General features: G+C 37.4%; 1 protein-coding gene across 2 annotated transcripts in view; it reads right to left on the minus strand.

Moving 5' to 3' along the window:
* The window catches only part of LOC146000424 (sushi, von Willebrand factor type A, EGF and pentraxin domain-containing protein 1-like), a 194569-nt gene continuing 171100 nt past the window's right edge, over positions 1-23469 (minus strand). Inside the window, exons 40-43 of one of the 2 annotated variants that reach the window (XM_083138036.1) lie at positions 22230-22400; positions 16732-16827; positions 13619-13715; positions 1-168 (exon numbers count right to left, since the gene is read on the minus strand). In XM_083138036.1, coding sequence (XP_082994162.1) covers positions 153-168; positions 13619-13715; positions 16732-16827; positions 22230-22400 — 380 coding nt within the window. In that variant the 3' untranslated portion in view covers positions 1-152. The remainder of the gene's footprint in view (positions 169-13618; positions 13716-16731; positions 16828-22229; positions 22401-23469) is intronic. The other variant, XM_083138037.1, reaches the window with a different exon arrangement.

The following is a 23469-nucleotide window of genomic DNA, read 5'->3' on the forward strand; positions in this document are numbered from 1 at the left end:
ACAACATATCAATCAAATCTACAAATTTCTCGATTAATTTTTTATTTACAAATGTTCGTTATATCTATTGTACAAGTTATAGTAATTCAAAATAAAGTAGAGTGCACTGCTAAAGAACAAACATTTTCTTCAGTCAATATGACAGTTGCACATCAGAATGCTTCTTCCCTGTAAACAAAAAATATTTAAAAAATGTAACAACACATCCAAAAATAAACTTTCAACAGAATGTAGGGTGTGATGTGAAATCTTGAAATCAACTCTAAAAATCTAAATTTTATAAAAGGTATATAATTTGACCTATCACATGGTAAGAAAAAAATTCTATCTTAGATGCAAAGGTTGATCACTATAAAAGTAGGAGTATATGTGAAATAGAAGACAGACTACTCTTCTATTAATCTTTAATTTCCAGTACATACTTTTTATTTTCATCTTCATTTAAGTTTATTTAAGTTTATACATAAATGTTACTTATAAATTGCAATTGGTTGTCCAGCGAAAAGAATAGACTGTTGCTGCAAATGGGCTTTTTTTTTTTACTTTCCCTACCTCCTCCCTCTTCTTAAATTTTGTTTTCACTACTGAGTGCAAATGTGAACACACTTGTTTCGAATGTAAAACGCTATTCTGGAACTGGTTAAGCTTTCAGACCAGTAAAATTTCCTTCTAGCAGCGCGTGTTTTTAATTTGATTTGTGCAGGGGCACGTGCACAGAGGGGAATGACCCAGCACTGTAGACTGCTTTCCACCCCACCCCCTCAGTCAGTACCGCGGTAGACAAAATTTCTCGGAAGGAGAGGGTGACTGACCGTTTGTTTCAATGAGCATTGACTGTGGTGGATCTGTGCGTTGTGTTGTGCTGTGCTGTAAAAAAACCATTTGTTTTAATACTGAAATATGAGCGAAAGTAGTGTAAAGAAGAGAAGGTGAGAGGTTCTCAAAAGTAAAGAAAGGCAAATAGTAATTAATATTTTTGTTTATTTAAAACCGAAAAACCCGGATCGCAATGTAAGATGGTGAGACAGTGAAAGTAACTGGAGTTTCACGAGCTACTGTGTTCAGAGTGAAGTTTCTCAGGTCCTCTTGATCTTGATTCACCAGGTGAGAAACAGCCCAGGAAAAGAACGCCAATTACAAGTAGAAATGTAAAATATAATTTTGTCAGAAGTGCTGTGTGACCTAAAGTTGACGAACTCTTAAAAAAAACCAAAAAAAAAACCACTTAATTCTGTTCTTGCTGCTGTTAATTCTGACTCCACATTACTGAATTTTAAAAGATCAATGTTTCATGTCTTTCTCAAAGAACTTTGCTTTACGTATGAGAAAAGGGGCAACAAATCCATGCTAATGGAAAGAGAAGATTTAATTTCTCTTCGCCATAAATATTTAAGAGAATTCAGGAAGTTTAGGCATGAAAATAGAAATATTGTTTACACTGATGAACCCTGGGTGAACACCAGAACCTCAGTCAATTATGAATGTAAAGACAAGACAATTACAACTGCAAAACAAGCGTTTCTGGCAGGTCTTTCCACTGGAGCGCGATACGCTTTTAGTGCATGCTGGTAATGAACGCGGTTTTCTGTAAAATGCCCAACTTGTGTTTCAGTGCAAAAATAATACAGCAGATGCCCATGATGAAATGGATGGAGAAACGTAAGAGATGTATTTTCGGGAACAGTTGCTTGCCAATCTTCTTCTGGGATCTGTTATTGTTGTTGACAATGCCTCTTATCATAGCCGCAAGCAAGAGCCAATGCCGACAACCCCGTGGAAGAATGATTTAAGAGAATGGTTAGTCTCGTGGCATTCGTTATGACGACGACGACATATTACGGAGCAGTAGCGTACGCAGGATTTCGTCAAGGGGGGGTTATTTCTAAAACTTTCTCCAAATTCACATTACCTTTGATTTATTATACTTTAATTAAATAATAATAATCACAATTAATTAATAATACTTATAATTAATTAATTAGCTGAATTACTACTAATACTACTATTAATACCACTACTGCTATTATGTAGTAGAGATCTACATAAATATACCATTTATGAAAACAATAGAAATAAATTACTTTCTAATCATTCAATTTTTATCAAATCCTGGGAGCATTTTTTTGTTTTTGTTTTTTGTCTGGTCAACGAGGTGAGACATTTTAAGGGTGAAGAAAATCCATAAAACAAGAAAATATATTAAAATAAATTGAAATAATTAAAGTATGGAACTCATCCAAGGATCTGCGGTGGTCTGGTCGGTAGAGCATCTGACAATCACGGAGGAGATCCGGATTCGATTCCCGAAATTGGTTGGAATTTTTCCGGCTTCTTCCCCGCATAAATGCCCCCGATAATTCACATCTGGATTGTCTCACTGCTCTTACCAACAAAACATTTTCCAATAGCTAAGCTTATTGTCGTTTGAATAATTGTCTAGTCAACAAGGTGAGACATTTTAAAAAGAGACATTCAAACGTGCTGCGGTAAATAATACAATGGGAAGGCAGACTGGTGACTGTATTCTTGTCCGCCTAGCCTTTGTCTATACATTAGCCTCTAACAACGAACCAAGAACTTTCTTTAGTTAATTCTCATTGTTCACACAAAAAAATACATGTTCGTTGAACACTGGCGTACGTAGAGGCATGGCCGATGGTTAGAGGCACATACTTTTGGTAAATAAAGAAGCAAAATTTCAGTATAAAAACAGAGTCAATTTCGGGTTCAAAAGCTGTAAATAAAATGAAATTTCGCTGTTATAGCGGTGAAAAAGCGGTATATAAAATTACATTTTGGTTTTAAAAATGTGAATATAATCCCAATTTGATTTAAAAACTGCACTATTACACAAAATAAACATATCCCTTCTAATAGCACATTAAGTCATTACCAGAATATTACGTTTATTCCTGTATAGAGGAGTCCATTTTTGCTTTTCAAATATTTACAGCAAAATTAATCAATTTTTTCGTGAATTGCATAACACACAGGATACTTCAGACTTCAGAAAGTGTCGCGTCGGTATATAAACGGTAAATTTCGTGTTTAAGAGTCTATTTCGCATTTTGCATTTCATTTCGCATCATTTCGTGATAAAACAGAGTAGGAAAATGCACCTCCCACCTTTCAGAAACCTTAAAAATTAACATTGCAATGTGTTATTTCAAATTTCGTTTTCTTTTTGTCAAAAACGAAATATGAATGCCTTTACCGATGATGCTACAGCCCCTACCAAAATTTTGAGAAAATCAGAATTTTCAAATAAAAATCCGTTAAGAACTTTAAAAAATCAAAATGTGTAAATACGAAATCTCTTTTAAAGTGAATCCCGATTACTATTTTTGTCTTTGAATACAATTTTAATAGACTGAAAGCTCCAAAAATACGAAATATATTATTATGCATCCTGCCCTCCAAAACGAAGCCATGTGTTATCCACATTTACTATTCCGGCACTTCCCCCCCAAAAAAAACTGCGTACGCCAGAGTATTGAACATTGTTGCAACTGAAATACAAAACATTTTATTTCTCTTTTAAATCATAGTTACCCTCATATTTCACTTTCAAGAACTTGTGCTTATTTTCAAGGCATCACTCTGAAAGACTCGTGTGCTTGGAATACTGTGCTTTTCTCCATGCTACATGGAAATAATAATTCAAATTATTATTATTATTAGTGGTAGTAGTAGTAGTATATGTAGTAATAGTAATAGTATTGTCCCAGATCTTTGACTGTGGTAAATTGGCCATTTAAAATTTTTTCCACAGCATTTTTCATAATATTTCACAAGCTCAAGGGGGGGGGTTTAAACCCCGTAACCCCCCCTTGCGTACGCCACTGTTACGGAGAGATCTTCTGGAACTTACAAATATTCATAAAATTAAGTACGATAAGTATAAGATCGATCAGATGGGGCATGCGGTGCTTCTTTTGCCCCCATATCATTGCGAACTGAACCCGATTGAACTTGTGTGGTCACAGGTTAAACATTATGTGCGGTGTAACAACACTACATTCAAAACTTAAGATATTGAAAATTTAATTACTGAATCATTTAAGACAGTAACAGTTAAAAAGTGGCAAAATTACGTAAAACATGTCATGGACATAGAGAAGGAAATGTGGAATGCAGATGAATTGCAGGATGACGTTGATCAGATAATAATCCACTTGGGTAAAGATTCCAGCAAGAGAGATGATCTGATAGAAGAAAATTATTCTGCAATGGAAGGAATTAACCCTCTGGAGTGACATGTGAGAGAAAGTAAGTTCATTAAGAATTATTCTTTCAGTTTTATGTAATTTTGTGAATTTGTTTCTTGTTTTTAATAATAGCTAACCGTGAACTTATTTCTTCAATTTGTACGTACCCATGATTCAAGCGCCATGCACGTTTGTTTGGTTTTGTACTTTCGCTGCCAGCAGGTCCGTTACTCGCCCCTTCGGCAAGCGGCAACGCTGTTCTCATATACCCAACAGTCTATTCTTTTCGCTGGACAACCAATAGCAGATGCGTTACCCATCGCATCACAAACTCACGTGTAATTTTGCTTCTACGCTATCAACCTATTAGCAATGACTTATGTTAAGTTTTACATGTACACTTAAAATGAGCAAAAAATCAACTCTAGTAAATTTCTCATCTGATGAACAAATGTCATTAACCTTTTGATTCCCAAGGTCATTTTCACAAGTAAGCTTCACTGTCCCGAGCCGATTTTGAGCAAAATGCAGAGTTTCAATTAAATGAGTGTAGATCGGAGACTAATTGCCCTAGAGAGATGAGTGATATACCGTTGTACGTGGAATGAACCAGAGATTCAGACTATATGAAATTTATGCAAATTCGGCGTATATATGGAGGGGGAAATCCCCTGAAAATACTTTTTTTTTTTAAAATGGGGTTTCGCCCCTCTGAAAAAAAGGATATGAAAAGTTCAAAATGCACATAGAAATTATCGCTGGCATGTAAGAAACAGAAAAATATTTGCATCATTGTCGTATGACCAATGTAACTTGAGTTGTACCCTCAAAAGGAATGGTCGGCATGCCACTGATTGAAACTTCAAAATGCAGCTGTACCTTGAAATGACTTTAGCTCAGAGATTATTTGCCCTGGAGATATGAACTATATACCGTTGTACGCAGAATGAATCACAGATTCAGACGATATATAATTTATGCACATTCGGCTTATATATGGAGGGGGAAATCCCCTGAAAATACTTTTTTTTTTAAAAAAATGGAGTTTTGCCCCCCCCGAAAAAAAGGATATGAAAAGTTTAAAATGCACATAGAAATTATCGCTCGCATGTAAGAAACAGAAAAATATTTGCATCATTGTCGTATGACCAATGTAACTTGAGTTGTACCCCCAAAAGGAATTGTCGGCACGCCACTGATTGAAGCTTCAAAATGCAGCTGTACCTTGAAATGACTTTAGCTCAGAGACTATTTGCCCTGGAGATATGAACTATATACCGTTGTACGCAGAATGAATCACATCAGACGATATATAATTTATGCACATTTGGCGTATATATGAAGGGGGAAAGGGGAAATCCCCTGAAAAAACTTTTTTTTTTTAAGAAATAGGGTTTCGCCCCCAGCCGCTCCCCCGAAAAAAGGGATATGAAAAGTTGAAAATGCACATAGAAATTATCGCTGGCATGTAAGAAACAGAAAAATATTTGCATCATTGTCGTATGACCAATGTAACTTGAGTTGTACCCCCAAAAGGAATTGTCAGCACGCCACTGATTGAAACTTCAAAATGCAGCTGTACCTTGAGCTGTACCTTGAAATGACTTTAGCTCAGAGACTATTTGCCCTGGAGATATGAACTATATGCCGTTGTACGCAGAATGAATCACATCAGACGATATATAATTTATGCACATTCGGCGTATATATGGAGGGGGAAAGGGGGGAAATACCCTGAAAATTCTTTTTTTTTTTAAGAAATGGGGTTTCGCATCCCCCCGAAAAAAGGGATATTAAAAGTTCAAAATGCACATAGAAATTATCGCTGGCATGTAAGAAACAGAAAAATATTTGCATCATTGTCGTATGACCAATGTAACTTGAGTTGTACCTCCAAAAGGAATTGTCGGCACGCCACTGATTGAAGCTTCAAAATGCAGCTGTACCTTGAAATGACTTTAGCTCAGAGACTATTTGCCCTGGAGATATGAACTATATACCGTTGTACGCAGAATGAATCACATCAGACGATATATAATTTATGCACATTCGGCGTATATATGGAGGGGGAAATCCCCTGAAAATACTTTTTTTTAAGAAATGGAGTTTCGCCCCCCGCCGCCCCCCCCGAAAAAAGGGATATTAAAAGTTCAAAATGCACATAGAAATTATCGCTGGCATGTAAGAAACAGAAAAATATTTGCATCATTGTCGTATGACCAATGTAACTTGAGTTGTACTCCCAAAAGGAATGGTAGGCACGCCACTGATTGAAACTTCAAAATGCAGCTGTACCTTGAAATGACTTTAGCTCAGAGACTATTTGCCCTGGAGATATGAACTATATACCGTTGTACGCAGAATGAATCACATCAGACGATATATAATTTATGCACATTCGGCGTATATATGGAGGGGGAAAGGGGGGAAATACCCTGAAAATTCTTTTTTTTTTAAGAAATGGGGTTTCGCCCCCCCCCCCGAAAAAGGGATATTAAAAGTTGAAAATGCACATAGAAATTATCGCTGGCATGTAAGAAACAGAAAAATATTTGCATCATTGTCGTATGACCAATGTAAGTTGAGTTGTAACCCCAAAAGAAATGGTAGGCACGCCACTGATTGAAGCTTCAAAATGCAGCGGTACCTTGAAATGACTATAGCTCAGAGACTATTTGCCCTGGAGATATGAACTATATACCGTTGTACGCAGAATGAATCGCATCAGACGATATATAATTTATGCACATTCGGCGTATATATGGAGGGGGAAAGGAGGGAAATCTCCTGAAAATACTTCTTTTTAAAGAAATAGGGTTTCGCCCCCCGCCTCCCCCCCGAAAAAAGGGATATTAAAAGTTCAAAATGCACATAGAAATTATCGCTGGCATGTAAGAAACAGAAAAATATTTGCATCATTGTCGTATGACCAATGTAACTTGAGTTGTACCCCCAAAAGGAATTGTCGGCACGCCACTGATTGAAGCTTCAAAATGCAGCTGTACCTTGAAATGACTTTAGCTCAGAGACTATTTGCCCTGGAGATATGAACTATATACCGTTGTACGCAGAATGAATCACATCAGACGATATATAATTTATGCACATTCGGCGTATATATGGAGGGGGAAAGGAGGGAAATCTCCTGAAAATACTTTTTTTTTTTAAGAAATAGGGTTTCGCCCCCCGCCTCCCCCCCCGAAAAAAGGAATATTAAAAGTTCAAAATGCACATAGAAATTATCGCTGGCATGTAAGAAACAGAAAAATATTTGCATCATTGTCGTATGACCAATGTAACTTGAGTTGTACCCCCAAAAGGAATTGTCGGCACGCCACTGATTGAAGCTTCAAAATACAGCTGTACCTTGAAATGACTTTAGTTCAGAGACTATTTGCCCTGGAGATATGAACTATATACCGTTGTACGCAGAATGAATCACATCAGACGATATATAATTTATGCACATTCGGCGTATATATGGAGGGGGAAAGGAGGGAAATCTCCTGAAAATACTTTTTTTTTAAGAAATAGGGTTTCACCCCCCGCCTCCCCCCCGAAAAAAGGGATATGAAAAGTTGAAAATGCACATAGAAATTATCGCTGGCATGTAAGAAACAGAAAAATATTTGCATCATTGTCGTATGACCAATGTAACTTGAGTTGTACCCCCAAAAGGAATTGTCGGCACGCCACTGATTGAAGCTTCAAAATGCAGCTGTACCTTGAAATGACTTTAGCTCAGAGACTATTTGCCCTGGAGATATGAACTATATACCGTTGTACGCAGAATGAATCACATCAGACGATATATAATTTATGCACATTCGGCGTATATATGGAGGGGGAAAGGAGGGAAATCTCCTCAAAATACTTTTTTTTTTAAGAAATAGGGTTTCGCCCCCCGCCTCCCCCCCGAAAAAGGGATATTAAAAGTTCAAAATGCACATAGAAATTATCGCTGGCATGTAAGAAACAGAAAAATATTTGCATCATTGTCGTATGACCAATGTAACTTGAGTTGTACCCCCAAAAGAAATGGTAGGCAAGCCACTGATTGAAGCTTCAAAATGCAGCGGTACCTTGAAATGACTATAGCTCAGAGACTATTTGCCCTGGAGATATGAACTATATACCGTTGTACGCAGAATGAATCACATCAGACGATATATAATTTATGCACATTCGGCGTATATATGGAGGGGGAAAGGAGGGAAATCTCCTGAAAATACTTTTTTTTTTTAAGAAATAGGGTTTCGCCCCCCGCCTCCCCCCCGAAAAAAGGGATATTAAAAGTTGAAAATGCACATAGAAATTATCGCTGGCATGTAAGAAACAGAAAAATATTTGCATCATTGTCGTATGACCAATGTAACTTGAGTTGTACCCCCAAAAGGAATTGTCGGCACGCCACTGATTGAAGCTTCAAAATGCAGCTGTACCTTGAAATGACTTTAGCTCAGAGACTATTTGCCCTGGAGATATGAACTATATACCGTTGTACGCAGAATGAATCACATCAGACGATATATAATTTATGCACATTCGGCGTATATATGGAGGGGGAAATCCCCTGAAAATACTTTTTTTTAAGAAATGGGGTTTCGCCCCCCGCCGCCCCCCCGAAAAAAGGGATATTAAAAGTTCAAAATGCACATAGAAATTATCGCTGGCATGTAAGAAACAGAAAAATATTTGCATCATTGTCGTATGACCAATGTAACTTGAGTTGTACCCCCAAAAGGAATTTTCAGCACGCCACTGATTGAAACTTCAAAATGCAGCTGTACCTTGAAATGACTTTAGCTCAGAGACTATTTGCCCTGGAGATATGAACTATATACCGTTGTACGCAGAATGAATCACATCAGACGATATATAATTTATGCACATTCGGCGTATATATGGAGGGGGAAAGGGGGGAAATACCCTGAAAATTCTTTTTTTTTTTAAGAAATGGGGTTTCGCCCCCCCCCCCGAAAAAGGGATATTAAAAGTTGAAAATGCACATAGAAATTATCGCTGGCATGTAAGAAACAGAAAAATATTTGCATCATTGTCGTATGACCAATGTAACTTGAGTTGTACCCCCAAAAGAAATGGTAGGCACGCCACTGATTGAAGCTTCAAAATGCAGCGGTACCTTGAAATGACTATAGCTCAGAGACTATTTGCCCTGGAGATATGAACTATATACCGTTGTACGCAGAATGAATCGCATCAGACGATATATAATTTATGCACATTCGGCGTATATATGGAGGGGGAAAGGAGGGAAATCTCCTGAAAATACTTTTTTTTTTAAGAAATAGGGTTTCGCCCCCCGCCTCCCCCCCGAAAAAAGGGATATTAAAAGTTGAAAATGCACATAGAAATTATCGCTGGCATGTAAGAAACAGAAAAATATTTGCATCATTGTCGTATGACCAATGTAACTTGAGTTGTACCCCCAAAAGGAATTGTCGGCACGCCACTGATTGAAGCTTCAAAATGCAGCTGTACCTTGAAATGACTTTAGCTCAGAGACTATTTGCCCTGGAGATATGAACTATATACCGTTGTACGCAGAATGAATCACATCAGACGATATATAATTTATGCACATTCGGCGTATATATGGAGGGGGAAAGGAGGGAAATTCCTGAAAATACTTTTTTTTTTTTTTAAGAAATAGGGTTTCGCCCCCCGCCTCCCCCCCGAAAAAAGGGATATTCAAAGTTCAAAATGCACATAGAAATTATCGCTGGCATGTAAGAAACAGAAAAATATTTGCATCATTGTCGTATGACCAATGTAACTTGAGTTGTACCCCCAAAAGGAATGGTAGGCACGCCACTGATTGAAGCTTCAAAATGCAGCTGTACCTTGAAATGACTATAGCTCAGAGACTATTTGCCCTGGAGATATGAACTATATACCGTTGTACGCAGAATGAATCGCATCAGACGATATATAATTTATGCACATTCGGCGTATATATGGAGGGGGAAGGAGGGAAATCTCCTGAAAATATTTTTTTTTAAGAAATAGGGTTTCGCCCCCCGCCTCCCCCCCGAAAAAAGGGATATTAAAAGTTCAAAATGCACATAGAAATTATCGCTGGCATGTAAGAAACAGAAAAATATTTGCATCATTGTCGTATGACCAATGTAACTTGAGTTGTACTCCCAAAAGGAATGGTAGGCACGCCACTGATTGAAGCTTCAAAATGCAGCTGTACCTTGAAATGACTTTAGCTCAGAGACTATTTGCCCTGGAGATATGAACTATATACCGTTGTACGCAGAATGAATCACATCAGACGATATATAATTTATGCACATTCGGCGTATATATGGAGGGGGAAAGGAGGGAAATCTCCTGAAAATACTTTTTTTTTTAAGAAATAGGGTTTCGCCCCCCGCCTCCCCCCCGAAAAAAGGGATATTAAAAGTTGAAAATGCACATAGAAATTATCGCTGGCATGTAAGAAACAGAAAAATATTTGCATCATTGTCGTATGACCAATGTAACTTGAGTTGTACCCCCAAAAGGAATTGTCGGCACGCCACTGATTGAAGCTTCAAAATGCAGCTGTACCTTGAAATGACTTTAGCTCAGAGACTATTTGCCCTGGAGATATGAACTATATACCGTTGTACGCAGAATGAATCACATCAGACGATATATAATTTATGCACATTCGGCGTATATATGGAGGGGGAAAGGAGGGAAATCTCCTGAAAATACTATTTTTTTTTAAGAAATAGGGTTTCGCCCCCCGCCTCCCCCCGAAAAAAGGGATATGAAAAGTTGAAAATGCACATAGAAATTATCGCTGGCATGTAAGAAACAGAAAAATATTTGCATCATTGTCGTATGACCAATGTAACTTGAGTTGTACCCCCAAAAGGAATTGTCGGCACGCCACTGATTGAAGCTTCAAAATGCAGCTGTACCTTGAAATGACTTTAGCTCAGAGACTATTTGCCCTGGAGATATGAACTATATACCGTTGTACGCAGAATGAATCACATCAGATGATATATAATTTATGCACATTCGGCGTATATATGGAGGGGGAAAGGAGGGAAATCTCCTGAAAAGACTTTTTTTTTTAAGAAATAGGGTTTCGCCCCCCGCCTCCCCCCCGAAAAAAGTGGATATTAAAAGTTGAGAATGCACATAGAAATTATCGCTGGCATGTAAAGCCCCTATCACACGGAACTAGATTTCTAGTAGGAATGCTCTAGTTGACGCTGGACTGACTACCCATTTGCTAGTTTTCGCCTCACATGGTACTTGTTATACCGTACTTGTCGATAGTCTTTCGTTTCCATAATGGCGGCCGCTCGAGATGTAAACAACGTATCACTTCACACTTTTAAAATACGATAACTATCCAACCGAGAGGAATATCGCATCGCATTAAAGGGTTTTAGGTAGAGAAGAACGGCGCTGATAAAATACGTACTTTACAACGTTTACTATACACGTATGGAAGAATATTTTAGCTTTTTCAATTGTAAACTTGCCTTTCGTGTTGTATGCACTCGGAAGCCACAGACAAAAAAAGGCTACTTTACAAACTCACAGAATATCTTCACATGGCCAAACTTTGCTCTGATTGGCTGTTCCACAGAATCTAGTCGAAGAAGTTAGTAGCAATTAGAACATGTCCTATTCCTCAAAACCAGTCAAGCAGTCAGCCAGGAGGCCATGATTACTACCCAGAAAGTTAGTTCATCGCCAACTAACTAGAAATCCAGTTCCGTGTGATAGGGGCTTTAGAAACAGAAAAATATTTGCATCATTGTCGTATGACCAATGTAACTTGAATTGTAAACCCAAAAGGAATGGTAGGCACGCCACTGATTCAAGCTTAAAAATTCAGGGGTACCTTGAAATGACTATAGCTCAGAAACTAAATGCCCTAGAGATATAAAAGATATACCGTTGTACGCAGAATGAATCACAGATTCAGACGATATATAATTTATGCACATTCGGCGTACATATGGAGGGGGAAAGGGGGGAAATCCACTCAAAAATACTTTTCTTAAACAAAATGGTGTTTCCCCCACCCCCCAAAAAATGCAAAATTTATGCAAATTTGGTGTATACATGGAGGGGGAAGGGAGAAAACCCCCAAGAATTATTTTAAAAAATTGTTGAAATGTTTGAAATTTATCTTTTCCCTTGAAAAGAGATGCAAAAGAGAAGTCCCTTTTCCTGCCTTTTCACCTCCATTTTCATGAAGAAAAAAAAAAAGGTGCAAGAAACATTTCTGTTAAATACATGTGTTAGGAACAATATAAAAGAAAAATCGAAATTCTAGCCAAAAATAGAAAAGTTATAACGTAAAAACTACGACCTTGACACAGCATCTCGATCGAGACGCTTGGGACCGTGAGGCTTACTTTTAGGTATCTCGATCGAGATGCTTGGGATCCAAAAGGTTAAAGCATGATAATTTGCAGTTTATTGTTGTTTATATACAATAAAATGTCATGCAAGCATGCTTTGAATGTGAAAATATCTTGAAGCCAAGAAAGAAGACATTAGTTTCATGGAGAAATTATATATAGAAGGGAAACTACTACCATACAAAATGCAGTTTTGATGTATATTTAACCTCTTGAGGACCACTGGTCAATTATGTGGACCAGCACCATGATGGCATTTAACAAGTCATATCTCCAAAACCAATGATATGTCAGTCAGTTTTTTAAAATTAATGTACATATGATTTTATGACTTACCCAAATAAAACAATAGTTATTTTTAGGGTTTTTTAAGAACCATTTATTGGATTTTTTTATTTTTTCAAAGTTAAGATCTGCACTGAAATCTGGGTCTGTCATTAGGTTTGAATCCCAGCTTTGGCATGAGGAGTTCTTTGTGAGTGTCTCTTCATCAATTTTGTCATATCACTCATCCTCATCTTTGCAATTAGCCAAAAGTCGCAAAAGCACCCCCCATTGTAAAAGTCAGGTATATCCTACTCGGTCCCTAATTGAAAATGACAATCCCATCTCATAGTACAAACATGTAACTACAACTGAACAAAGTTTCACCCCCTCGCCCTTCAATAATGAAGTCGCAGCGAACTCTTGGACCGTTACTTCCAAAAGAGTAGCAATGATGTTGGATGTTGTGTACTGCATCAGAAGGGTGATACTATCAATTAACAAGTAGGTCCTTGCTACAATTTTTCAAACACCCTTTTCAGGAATTAAATAAGCAAGCCTTGTATGTATTTTAAGTAGTTAACAGCAAATGTGTTCATAATGTGTACTCTGATTTTTTTTATATATATATTTTAAAAAGAAAAACAAATTGGTCCATTTGAGAGTAGAAAAAATAAGAACGCTAATGGGTTAAATTGTTGAGAATTAGACTAATCTTAGTGATTGTACTACAATACTCACCCCTCTTCACAGAAAGGAGGGGAGAACCCTGGAAGGCATTGGCATGTGTTTGGAGCTACGCAGGAGCCTCCATTTCGGCACCTTGGCTCACAGATTGCTGGAAGCCCAAACAAAAATTTACTTCAGTAAAAATGATCATAAAAATGAAAGTTTAGAAATACACCTTACATGAAATAGCTCATAGCATCCAGAGGATAGTGAGTTATGTTAAAATTGTGGCTCAACCAGAGATCGAACCTGAATTTTTTACATTACGTGCCAATAGTATGCCAAGGGAATGTCTGGGTGTATTCCCCACAATTTTCAGAAATTACATGTCTGTGTAAGTTTCTATTGTAGAATTATCCATTAAACAACTTTTAAATGCAGCTACAGTTTGACCAAGGTAAGGATGCCCCTGTGGTGCAGTCAAATTTTCAACTGTAAGCAAGGCAAGGGAGCATTGGGGATGCATTCAGCTGCTGGCATTGTTCCTGCAGCACTCAAAAAGGCATGAGAGAAGGGGAAGCAAGAGGAGAAAACAAATGACTGCACTTTAGTTCTCAACTTGGCCAGGGGCACACTTACCTTTGTTCAGCTGTACTGCAGTTGCATCTAAGGCTGTAAACATGTAGCAGCACCCACACAGAATATCTAGTACAAGAGCCAGTGTACCATGTGAACATTCCCTCAAATCTAGTTGGACTCTGTATTTCATTATAAATTTCTTCTGTCATAATTTGTCACTAAATTTCATCGGTAAGGCATTTACAAAATTACATTATGAAAATGATAAACGTCCATGCTGTTGAGAGAAACTTGCAGCTCATATATTCCTACATAAAATAATAACCTAACATAAGATGCAAGCATCTTCTCAAAGCAATTCAATTCTGATTGGCTTTGTGTAATATCCCAAACACTCATCTTTTCACTTAACCAAAGACAAAGTTATCCTTCATCAAACGTTCCATGTTTGAGAGTTTACAGAGTCAATAGAATGATCATCAAACCAAATGATTTGTAAGTCATGGTTCTATGTGTAAATTCAATTTATGTTATTGCGATTTTGCCTTGTTATTTCAGTCCCATGTCAAATGGCTTAATCAGGGTGTCCAGCAGTCAAGAAATCGACAAGTAGGTCAAGAAAAAGTCAATAAATCATGGTTGTGGTCAAGAATTTATGCTTTTTTTTAAAAAAAAAAACAGTATAGTGAATTTATATTGTTACATACCTGTACTTGTATAAAATTGAATATTTAGAAATCTAAAATTGTATTGAGTTGTGGTTAAGATTTTTTCGTTTTGTTTCTTAAGAATTACATTCTTGTATGCATGGAGTTTTGTGAAAATATTAAAATAATGTGGTAATTTTCCATCTAAGATGAAGTAGTCTGAAGCATTAAATTTTACATCCAAATCTCTTGTTAAACTACAGCTTCAGTTTTAATTTTAACCGACCTTGTGGTAGGGGTTTTTCATTGAAATGAAAATATCAATTTTCTTAATTTCCAACTGTACCTTAGTAGGGGGGCAATTAAATAAATGTGAAGGAAAATGGGGAGGGGGATTATTTGGTCAAGAAAAAGTAAGAAAGAGTCATGAAAAAGTCAAGAATTTTGGATTTGTTATTTTGCTGTATTTGGAATGATTTGTTATAAGTAAATGAAATTGAAGAAAGGTAGAATGACAAATACAGTGTGTCCGAGAAAAAATATACCAATAAAGAATTTAAATAACTCAACAATCGTTAACGACAGAAATGTCAAATAACGTTTATTTGGAAGAGAAAATCATAGAATTTTTTTTAACCAAAGAACAAGAAAAAAATTTCACCTTAGTAGATCTCAATGTGTGCTCCTTTGGTGGCGCGATAAACATCAAGGCGGTACTCAACCTCCATCCAAGTGTTCTTCAACATTTGATGAGTGACGGAGCCACATGCATCGATAATTCTTTCACGGAGATCATTGAGGTCTTGCACAGGTGTTTGGTAAACCATAGTCTTCACATAACCCCAAAGGAAAAAGTCCAAAGGAGTCAAGTCTGGTGACCATGGTGGCCATTTAATGGGTCCACCCCTCTCAATCGAATTACCAGCGAAATTGTTATTAAGGAAGTTAGTAACACAACGGGCATAATGTTGGGGGGGGGGGGGGGGGGCATCCTGCTGAAACATGTACCCATGAGGTATACAAGGTACAGCATACTGTTGCAACATTTGCAGGTAATTTACACCTGTAACTGTAGCTTCCTCAAAGAAAAAGGGCCCAATTACGGAATCTTGTGTCAAACCACACCACACATTCAACTTTGGACTGTCACGTTCATGTTCAATAACTGCATGGGGATTCTGCTCACCCCATATTCTACAGTTATGCCTATGCACTTTTCCGGAAATGTGGAAGGTAGCCTCATCTGAAAATGTTACGCGTTTCAGGAATTCATTGTCATCATCAATGCGTGATAGCACTTCACTAGCATAATCAAACCTAGCGGGTTTATCACCGCACTTTAGTTTCTGAACAAGCTGTAACTTGTAGGCTCTAAGCCTTAACCTTTTATGTACGATATCATGCGCAGTAGAACGTGGAATTTGAAGTTGAGAACTAGCACGTCTCACAGATTTACGCGGGCTTCTCTGGAAAGCTTCCTGAACTGCAACCACTTTATCCTCGCTCACACACTTCCGACCACTACCTTTCTTCCTCAACAAAGACCCTGTTTCCAGCAATTGTTTATGCCACTTAACAATGTAATGACGTTCTGGTGCTTCCTGTCCATATTGTTGCCGGAATCTTCTTTGTACCGTTACAGGAGACTTAATTCTGCAAACCAAAAGCAGCACTCAACTTTCTGACCAACAGTAAACGGCGCCATTGTACAGACTACTCACGAACAAAGCCGCGCATGCGCTTAATTATGTTACGATTTTTTCCCTTCTGGTGGTAAAAAAAATCCTTTCTTCCCTCTTCCAAATAAACGTTATTTGACATTTCTATCGTTAACGATTGTTATTTAAATTCTTTATTGGTATATTTTTTCTCGGACACACTGTACTGTAATATTCTGACCATTTTATAACTTATTGTAATGCAGTAAATATAGAAAATATTGTGGTCAAATATACTTACGAAATTCACAACTGGTTCCAGTGTAGCGAGGCTTGCAAAGGCACTGGAAAGGGGCTATGCATGTGCCCCCGTTCAGGCAGGGCAAAATGCAAGCAACTACAAACACAAAAGACATGCAATCTACTTTATTTCATTCATCACAAGCAGAAGATTTAGACACTTTGAAAAAAAGGACTTTGAGGTTAATAACGGGAACGTGATAACAATAAATTGAAAACTGCTAAAGAATTTAAATATAAAAGCAGGCCAGTAAAAAAGAAAAGAAAAATGATTTATTATTAATACAAAATTAAATTTTTGTAGCAGGCAATCAAACTGCATTGCACAAACAATTAAAAACTCAAGTTGTTATACAAAGCATATAAGAATGGAATAAAATGTAATATTATAAATAAAATAAAATATTAATGTGTAGACATGTAACTTAAAAAAAAAAAATATTCCAGGGTTTGAAAATGTGGATAATTATTTAAGGTACAGTGCATGTCTACACATTAACCAATCAATTTTATTATGCTAACTACATATACCTGGTCGTATAATGAAATGTATTAGTAAAGCAACATACAATAAGACAAAAGTAATTTTATCTTCAAATTAATATTGCTTGAATGAATCAACATTAAGAAGTTAATTCCAGCATGATAAAGTAAGGAAAATATCCAAGAAATTGAAAAGGCAATGATATGCCAAAAAAAAAAACCTCAAACAAGGATCTGCAAATATGAAGTTGATAATGATACTGTCATATGACTACTAAGGGGTTATTCTTGCACACGGTGCTCCACGAGACCAGTATAAACTCATATTACTTGAACATCATCTGCACTCTGCTGTTAGGCAAAAGAGATCACATCTCCTGCAATCACAAAAATCATTATCCATTGTCCTCTATGACAATGCCATGCCATGTAACATGAAGAACTTGCTGGAGAAGTAGGGTTGGGAGGTACTAGAGCATGCCCCTTACTAAACATGAGTCCATCTAACTACGACTTGTTTCCAAAAATGAAAGAACCACTACAAGGAAAATGCTTCCGTGAGATCCCAGCACCATTTGTGATGTAGGGTGCTCTTCTTGCATGCTATCACAAGATGATGCACTCAACGGTATACAATGCCTGCCTGATGTTTAGAACCACGTCCATGCAGCAACAGATTAAATCGAGGGATTATAATCACTTCAAGGTTAAGTCACAGTCATATTTTGTATATACCAGATATGTTGCCATTTTAAGAAAATCAACCTTTGTACATAATTGTCCAATTTTGGCACCTAAGGGTTAAGATATTATTAGCACCACACATTGATATCTTCTTCACCAGCACGGATTCCTCTTTGGTTATTATGCATTACTATTTCCCTCTTGGGTTAATTGCACCAATGAGGATGAGGAATGAACTGATGAAACAGTTCACAATGACACATGCATGCCTTCTACAACAGCCATGTCAAACTCGCGGCCCGGCTTAGCCCTACTTACAGGATGATCTGTCCTCCACTTTTCCTTATCTCATAAAACAAGCCTCAACAGTCAACTCATCTGAACTTCACCAGATTGACCTATTTTCTCTAAACAGGCACATTCTTGCATTTCATTAAGGAGAAGTTGAGGTGTTTAGCAAACTGATTGACAGGTTAGTCCTTAAGTATTTGCTGGTTGGAGGAGGCCCAGAGGAATGTGCATACTTTCTGTCGCCAATGAGTCAGTTCTTTAATTGTGAAAGGTTTGCCTTGAAGAAAAGTCAGTTTCCAGAAACCCTGTCGCTTACTGTTTGGCACACTCAGAAGGTGTACTACTGCCTAAGCCTTGTGGGAGTAAGAAAAATACTATAGAAGAGGAATGTATATATTTCAAGTGAAATTTGAGATTGCCTATTTTTGTTGTGAAGTGAATAGTGAATACAGTGTAAATTTTGTGCCCTGATAATGTTAATTCAGAAACATTTCTTTGTCACAAAATACAGTTGCTGACTTCCATGGCGCAGAGAGGTTAGCTCAACGGTCCTATGTTCGACTCCCAACTAGCATGGGTGTTATTTGTGTTCCTTTGTCAATTTCATCACATCATCACTCATCCTCATTGTTGCAATTAGCCAAAAGTAGCAGAAAATCGGCGCTAAGTATCAAAAAACAACACAAAGTCAAAAGTAAAACAATCACTTGTGGAGAGAAATGACGATTTAAGAGGCGATATCAACGAAAACTAAATTTGGTGGTTTTGTTGCATTTTCATTCACAATAGATGAAAGTATGGGGGTAGCTCAGTTATCTATATCATTTGTGTGGATGAATGTGACAGAGGAACTGCTTGACGTGATTACTCTCCTCACGGGTGCACTGAAAAAAGGTATGGGGGTCAGACACCACTCTTGGGTCATCATGTTATAAATAAAATAATTTTTCCCCACAAATTTTAGTGAAAAATTTCTTATCCTTGTATCATTTTCAAATAAGAGGAATCACTGTTTAGAATGGCACAGCACCAATTATGTTGCACCCTTTTTTAGGACTTTCAATTCATGCTTGAGAATAAGATTCAATTCATGCTTGAGAATAAGATCTAAACTTTTTTCTTCTCTTCTTCATAGTTTTAATTTGATTGAACCCCTCCGCAATCGAAAATTCTTGGGTGCTCCTATGCCTCTCCGTGACAACAACAGAGAAAGTTATTTTCCAAGAAGTGGAGGCAATTTTACAAAAGTACAGTCTATCTTTATCTAAGTTAGTCATATACGAGGTTTGTTCAAAAAAAGACTGAACTTTTTTTAATAGCCGGCTAATGGTTGCAGATGGCTACCATGCGCACCTAGCGGCATATCTTGGTAAGAGATCGCCTTTTACTGGGTTCCGATCTATGCATTAGTTGTCGAGTAGCAGCCGATTAAGTGAGGTCGTGCACAAGCAGCTTGTTGGATTAGTGACAAAGCAACAATGAAAGAGTTGGAGGAACAAGGGCTGGATGACCTTCCACGTCAATAGACTACCAAAATGTTGAGATTGTTCGCCCTGTGATTCATGAAAATCGTCGTTCCAACTGTCTGTGAGGTTGCTGAAGAAGTTGGCATAAGTGTAGGATCCTGCCATAAAATCTTGAATGAAAAACTCGACATGCATCGCTTCAGTGCAAAATTCGTTCCACGTTTGTTGACAGATGACCAGAAGCAGAATCGAGTTCAAATCTGTCAGGAACTGCTTGCAAATGCAAATGCGGATGAAACCTTTCTCAAGAACATCGTAACAGGAGATGAGTCATGGGTTTAGGGATACGATGTGGAAACGAAGAGGCAGTCTTTGTAATGAGTGGGGAAAGGGTCTCCTCGACCAAAGAAAGCGTGGATGAGTCGGTCAAAAATCAAGGTGATGATGGTTGTGTTTTTTCATTGGAAAGGCATTGTGCACCATGAATTTGTACAACCTGGTCAGACGGTAAACAAGGAAGTCTACCAGAGAATTCTAACACGATTGAGAGGTCCTGTGCGTAGGAAGAGGCCTAAACTGTGGGGGAATCAGTCGTGGTTGTTGCAGCATGATAACGCTCCACCTCACACATCGCTCCTTGTCACAAGTTATCTGTTAAAAAATCGCACTTCTGTTGTGCCCCATGCAGCCTATTATCCGGACTTGGCCCCTGCAGACTTTTTTTATCTTTTCCAAACTGAAAACCACTTTGAAAGGACGGTGTTTTCAGACCATCGAAGAAATTCAGGAAAATGCGACGAGAGTACTGCGCGCCATCGAAGAAAGTGCGTTTCAGCAGGCATTCCAAAATTGGAAGAAACGATGGCAACGGTGTATTGGTGCTGGGAGGGAGTAATTTGAAGGGGGATAGTGGTTGAAAATGTGTATCATGAGCAATAAAGCAAGAACAGCAAAAGTTTGGTCTTTTTTTTTAACACACCTCGTATATAATTTATACATGTTACAATAAGTTAGAATTTCAGTCATTTTCCAACTTGTCAGGATTGAACCTGATTTAAAACAATACTCGTCTTGTTCACTGCTCCCTTTTGTTTCGATGCTGCGTGTTCCAAAATTTTCAAAAATATCCCACAGTAATATCCTTGAGTAGGCCATTTTGTTGCTGAAATTTAGCGATTTTTGACAGCACTTACATTTGTGACCAGCTGTTCTCCATTATGAAGATTAATAAAATAGGCCAAGAATCAATCATGAATGACAAACATTTGTTGTCTGCATTAAGAGTTTTTTGCTCATAAAAACATAATGCAGACAATGAGTAGCCAGTTTCTATTTAAAAAAAAAGAAGTGTCAAATCTCTGGGAAACGATACTAGACTTGTCCATAGACGGTTCATTTTAAAAATTTATATTTGAAAAAACATGTAAAATGGTGTCACTGGCTATAAAAAAAATTTCAATCTTATTTTACTTCAATAAAATTATAATTAAAATATTTTTCATTACAATTACACACACATGTAATCCTTTAGTTCTAAGCAGGGTGGTTTGTGAAAGGGGATGATGGGAATTCTGGTATTTTTCACCCCCCTTGGGTTGCTAATTTTTGGCACTTGGGGAGGGAACTCTGTATATAATTTGTGTAATATATCGATTTTGCAAGAATAATCACTGGAATACATCCTTAGGGGTCAATTCCTTAGTTTTGGACTTCAAGGGGTTGGAGTTCCAGAAATGCGGCCTGGAGAATTTTGACGTTACAATTAGAGTTTGACATGGCTGTTCAACAGGATTCAAACCTACGACCCTGAGCTTTGTAGTAACCAATAATATATCACTATCAAATAAACCGATACTGATAACCGATATTCTACTGATCCAAAATGAAACTGCAAATGTTCCATGAAGGCTGCCTGGACAAATAACCTAATTTAATTACCACACAACACACACACAAAACATAGTGGCTGTAATTTTGCATTACAAAATCGAACTGCATATTTAAATGTATACTTGACAATATAAGGATGTGTGAAAAATTATGGCCTTCTCAACAATTAATTACATATCCTCAATCCTCTGAGAATGACACAGGAAGATAAATTATACCTTTCTGCTCAGAAAATAACAAAATGGCACAATTTGTGCACTAAATTAACATCAGATCAATATAATTATCTGCAATTTTACTGAAAAATCAATACCATATTAGCTTGTATTGGCTGCCACTGGAGGAGAACCAATTATCTGTTACCAACCTCTGTGGCGGAGCGGTTAGCAAAGCACGCTACCACACCAGTGGTGTTAGGTTTGAATCCCAGCCAGGGTATGGGTGTTCTTTAGTGAGTGTCCCTTCATCATATCATCACTCATCCTCATCGTTGATATTAGTTAAAAGTTAATAAAAAAAAAAATCTGTCGCAGCAAAAGGAGATATGATGGCAAGAGCATCCAAGTTGCACAGACTTGCGTGAATTGTTGCTAACCCCCGCAGCTGGGACATTCATTTAGTGCCATCATGCTTTTATACTGAAGCATTATGTATCTTTAACTATATACTTAACCATCCAACATACCATATTGGCAAGTGTCTCCTGTATAGCCAGGGAGGCATCCGCATGTGTTAGGGTGAGCACAGACTCCTCCGTTAACACAGCGTTTGCTGCAGACCGTTTCACACTCTGGTTCGAAGTTCCACTTGCCATCCGACATGCAAACAATCACAGGGTGGCTCTTAGCTCTTCTGCCTAGAACAGATTCAACAATGAAATATCATAAAATAATACATATTTAAAATTTTGTTGTCACATTGATTACTAATCTATTGGCAATGTACTGATAATTTTACTTCTCTGATATTTCTATAAATAGATCATGGCTTATGTCCACAATTCTGGCAGTTTCTGCTGTTATTTATGAAGCAAAATATTGTTCTTTGTTTTAAATATGTTTCTATGTGAGCAGGTCAGTGTTAAGTTCTTTGAAGAATTGTAAGTAATAAAAATCCATGTTTAAAAAGAAATATAATGCTCGTAACTCATTAAAATTGTACTGCCCTTTTGCATTTTTCCAGTGTTTTTAAAATGGCATATAAACATGTAACAACACGGTTAGAACAAACACAACTGAACTAAAATATGATGAGATTGTATCACAATATCTTAAATCGCCTAGCTAACCATGGTAGTTAGAGCACTTTTGGTAATAAAAGATGTTGGATTGAACAGATGATAATTGGAGGAGAAAAGTAGGTGCTGAAGAATGCACCAATCTCTGCTTCCTGGCAGTGGCACTGGCTGCTACTATCAATGACACACAACCTAATTCATAATTAAAAGGAGGACTGCCTCAGGGTACCTTTCACTTATGTAGTAGCCAGTTCCACTTTACTATGTAACCTCAGTTTCCCGTGGAATTCTCCTATGCAAGTCAGAGCATTCCAAGAGACAGAGGATACCGGATGTGAAGTGCAAACATTATGCACCTTCATTCCTAGCCATCTGCTACATCAATATTAACCAGATGAGTTGTGGATAGGCTTAACAGCCTTCAAGAAGAAACATTGGACCTTTTGAGAACTAGAGCTTTTTGGAGCTAATGTTGGAGCTTTCAAGAGTTAATCTCAGAAGTTTTAAGAGCTATCATTGGAGCTTTTGAGAGCTTTAAGTTTTCAAGGGTCAAAGTTGAAGATTTCAAGAGCTAAAGGAATTTTTGAAAGCTTAGAGCTTTTGGCAGGTAACATTGGAAGTTTCAAGAGCTCACAAGCCTATTCAGAACTCACCCGGATGCAACAATGTTAACGAATGGATCAATAAA

This window comes from Lepisma saccharinum, chromosome 16 (assembly GCF_977018435.1).
Source record: "Lepisma saccharinum chromosome 16, izLepSacc3.1, whole genome shotgun sequence".
Lineage (NCBI taxonomy): Eukaryota > Metazoa > Arthropoda > Insecta > Zygentoma > Lepismatidae > Lepisma > Lepisma saccharinum.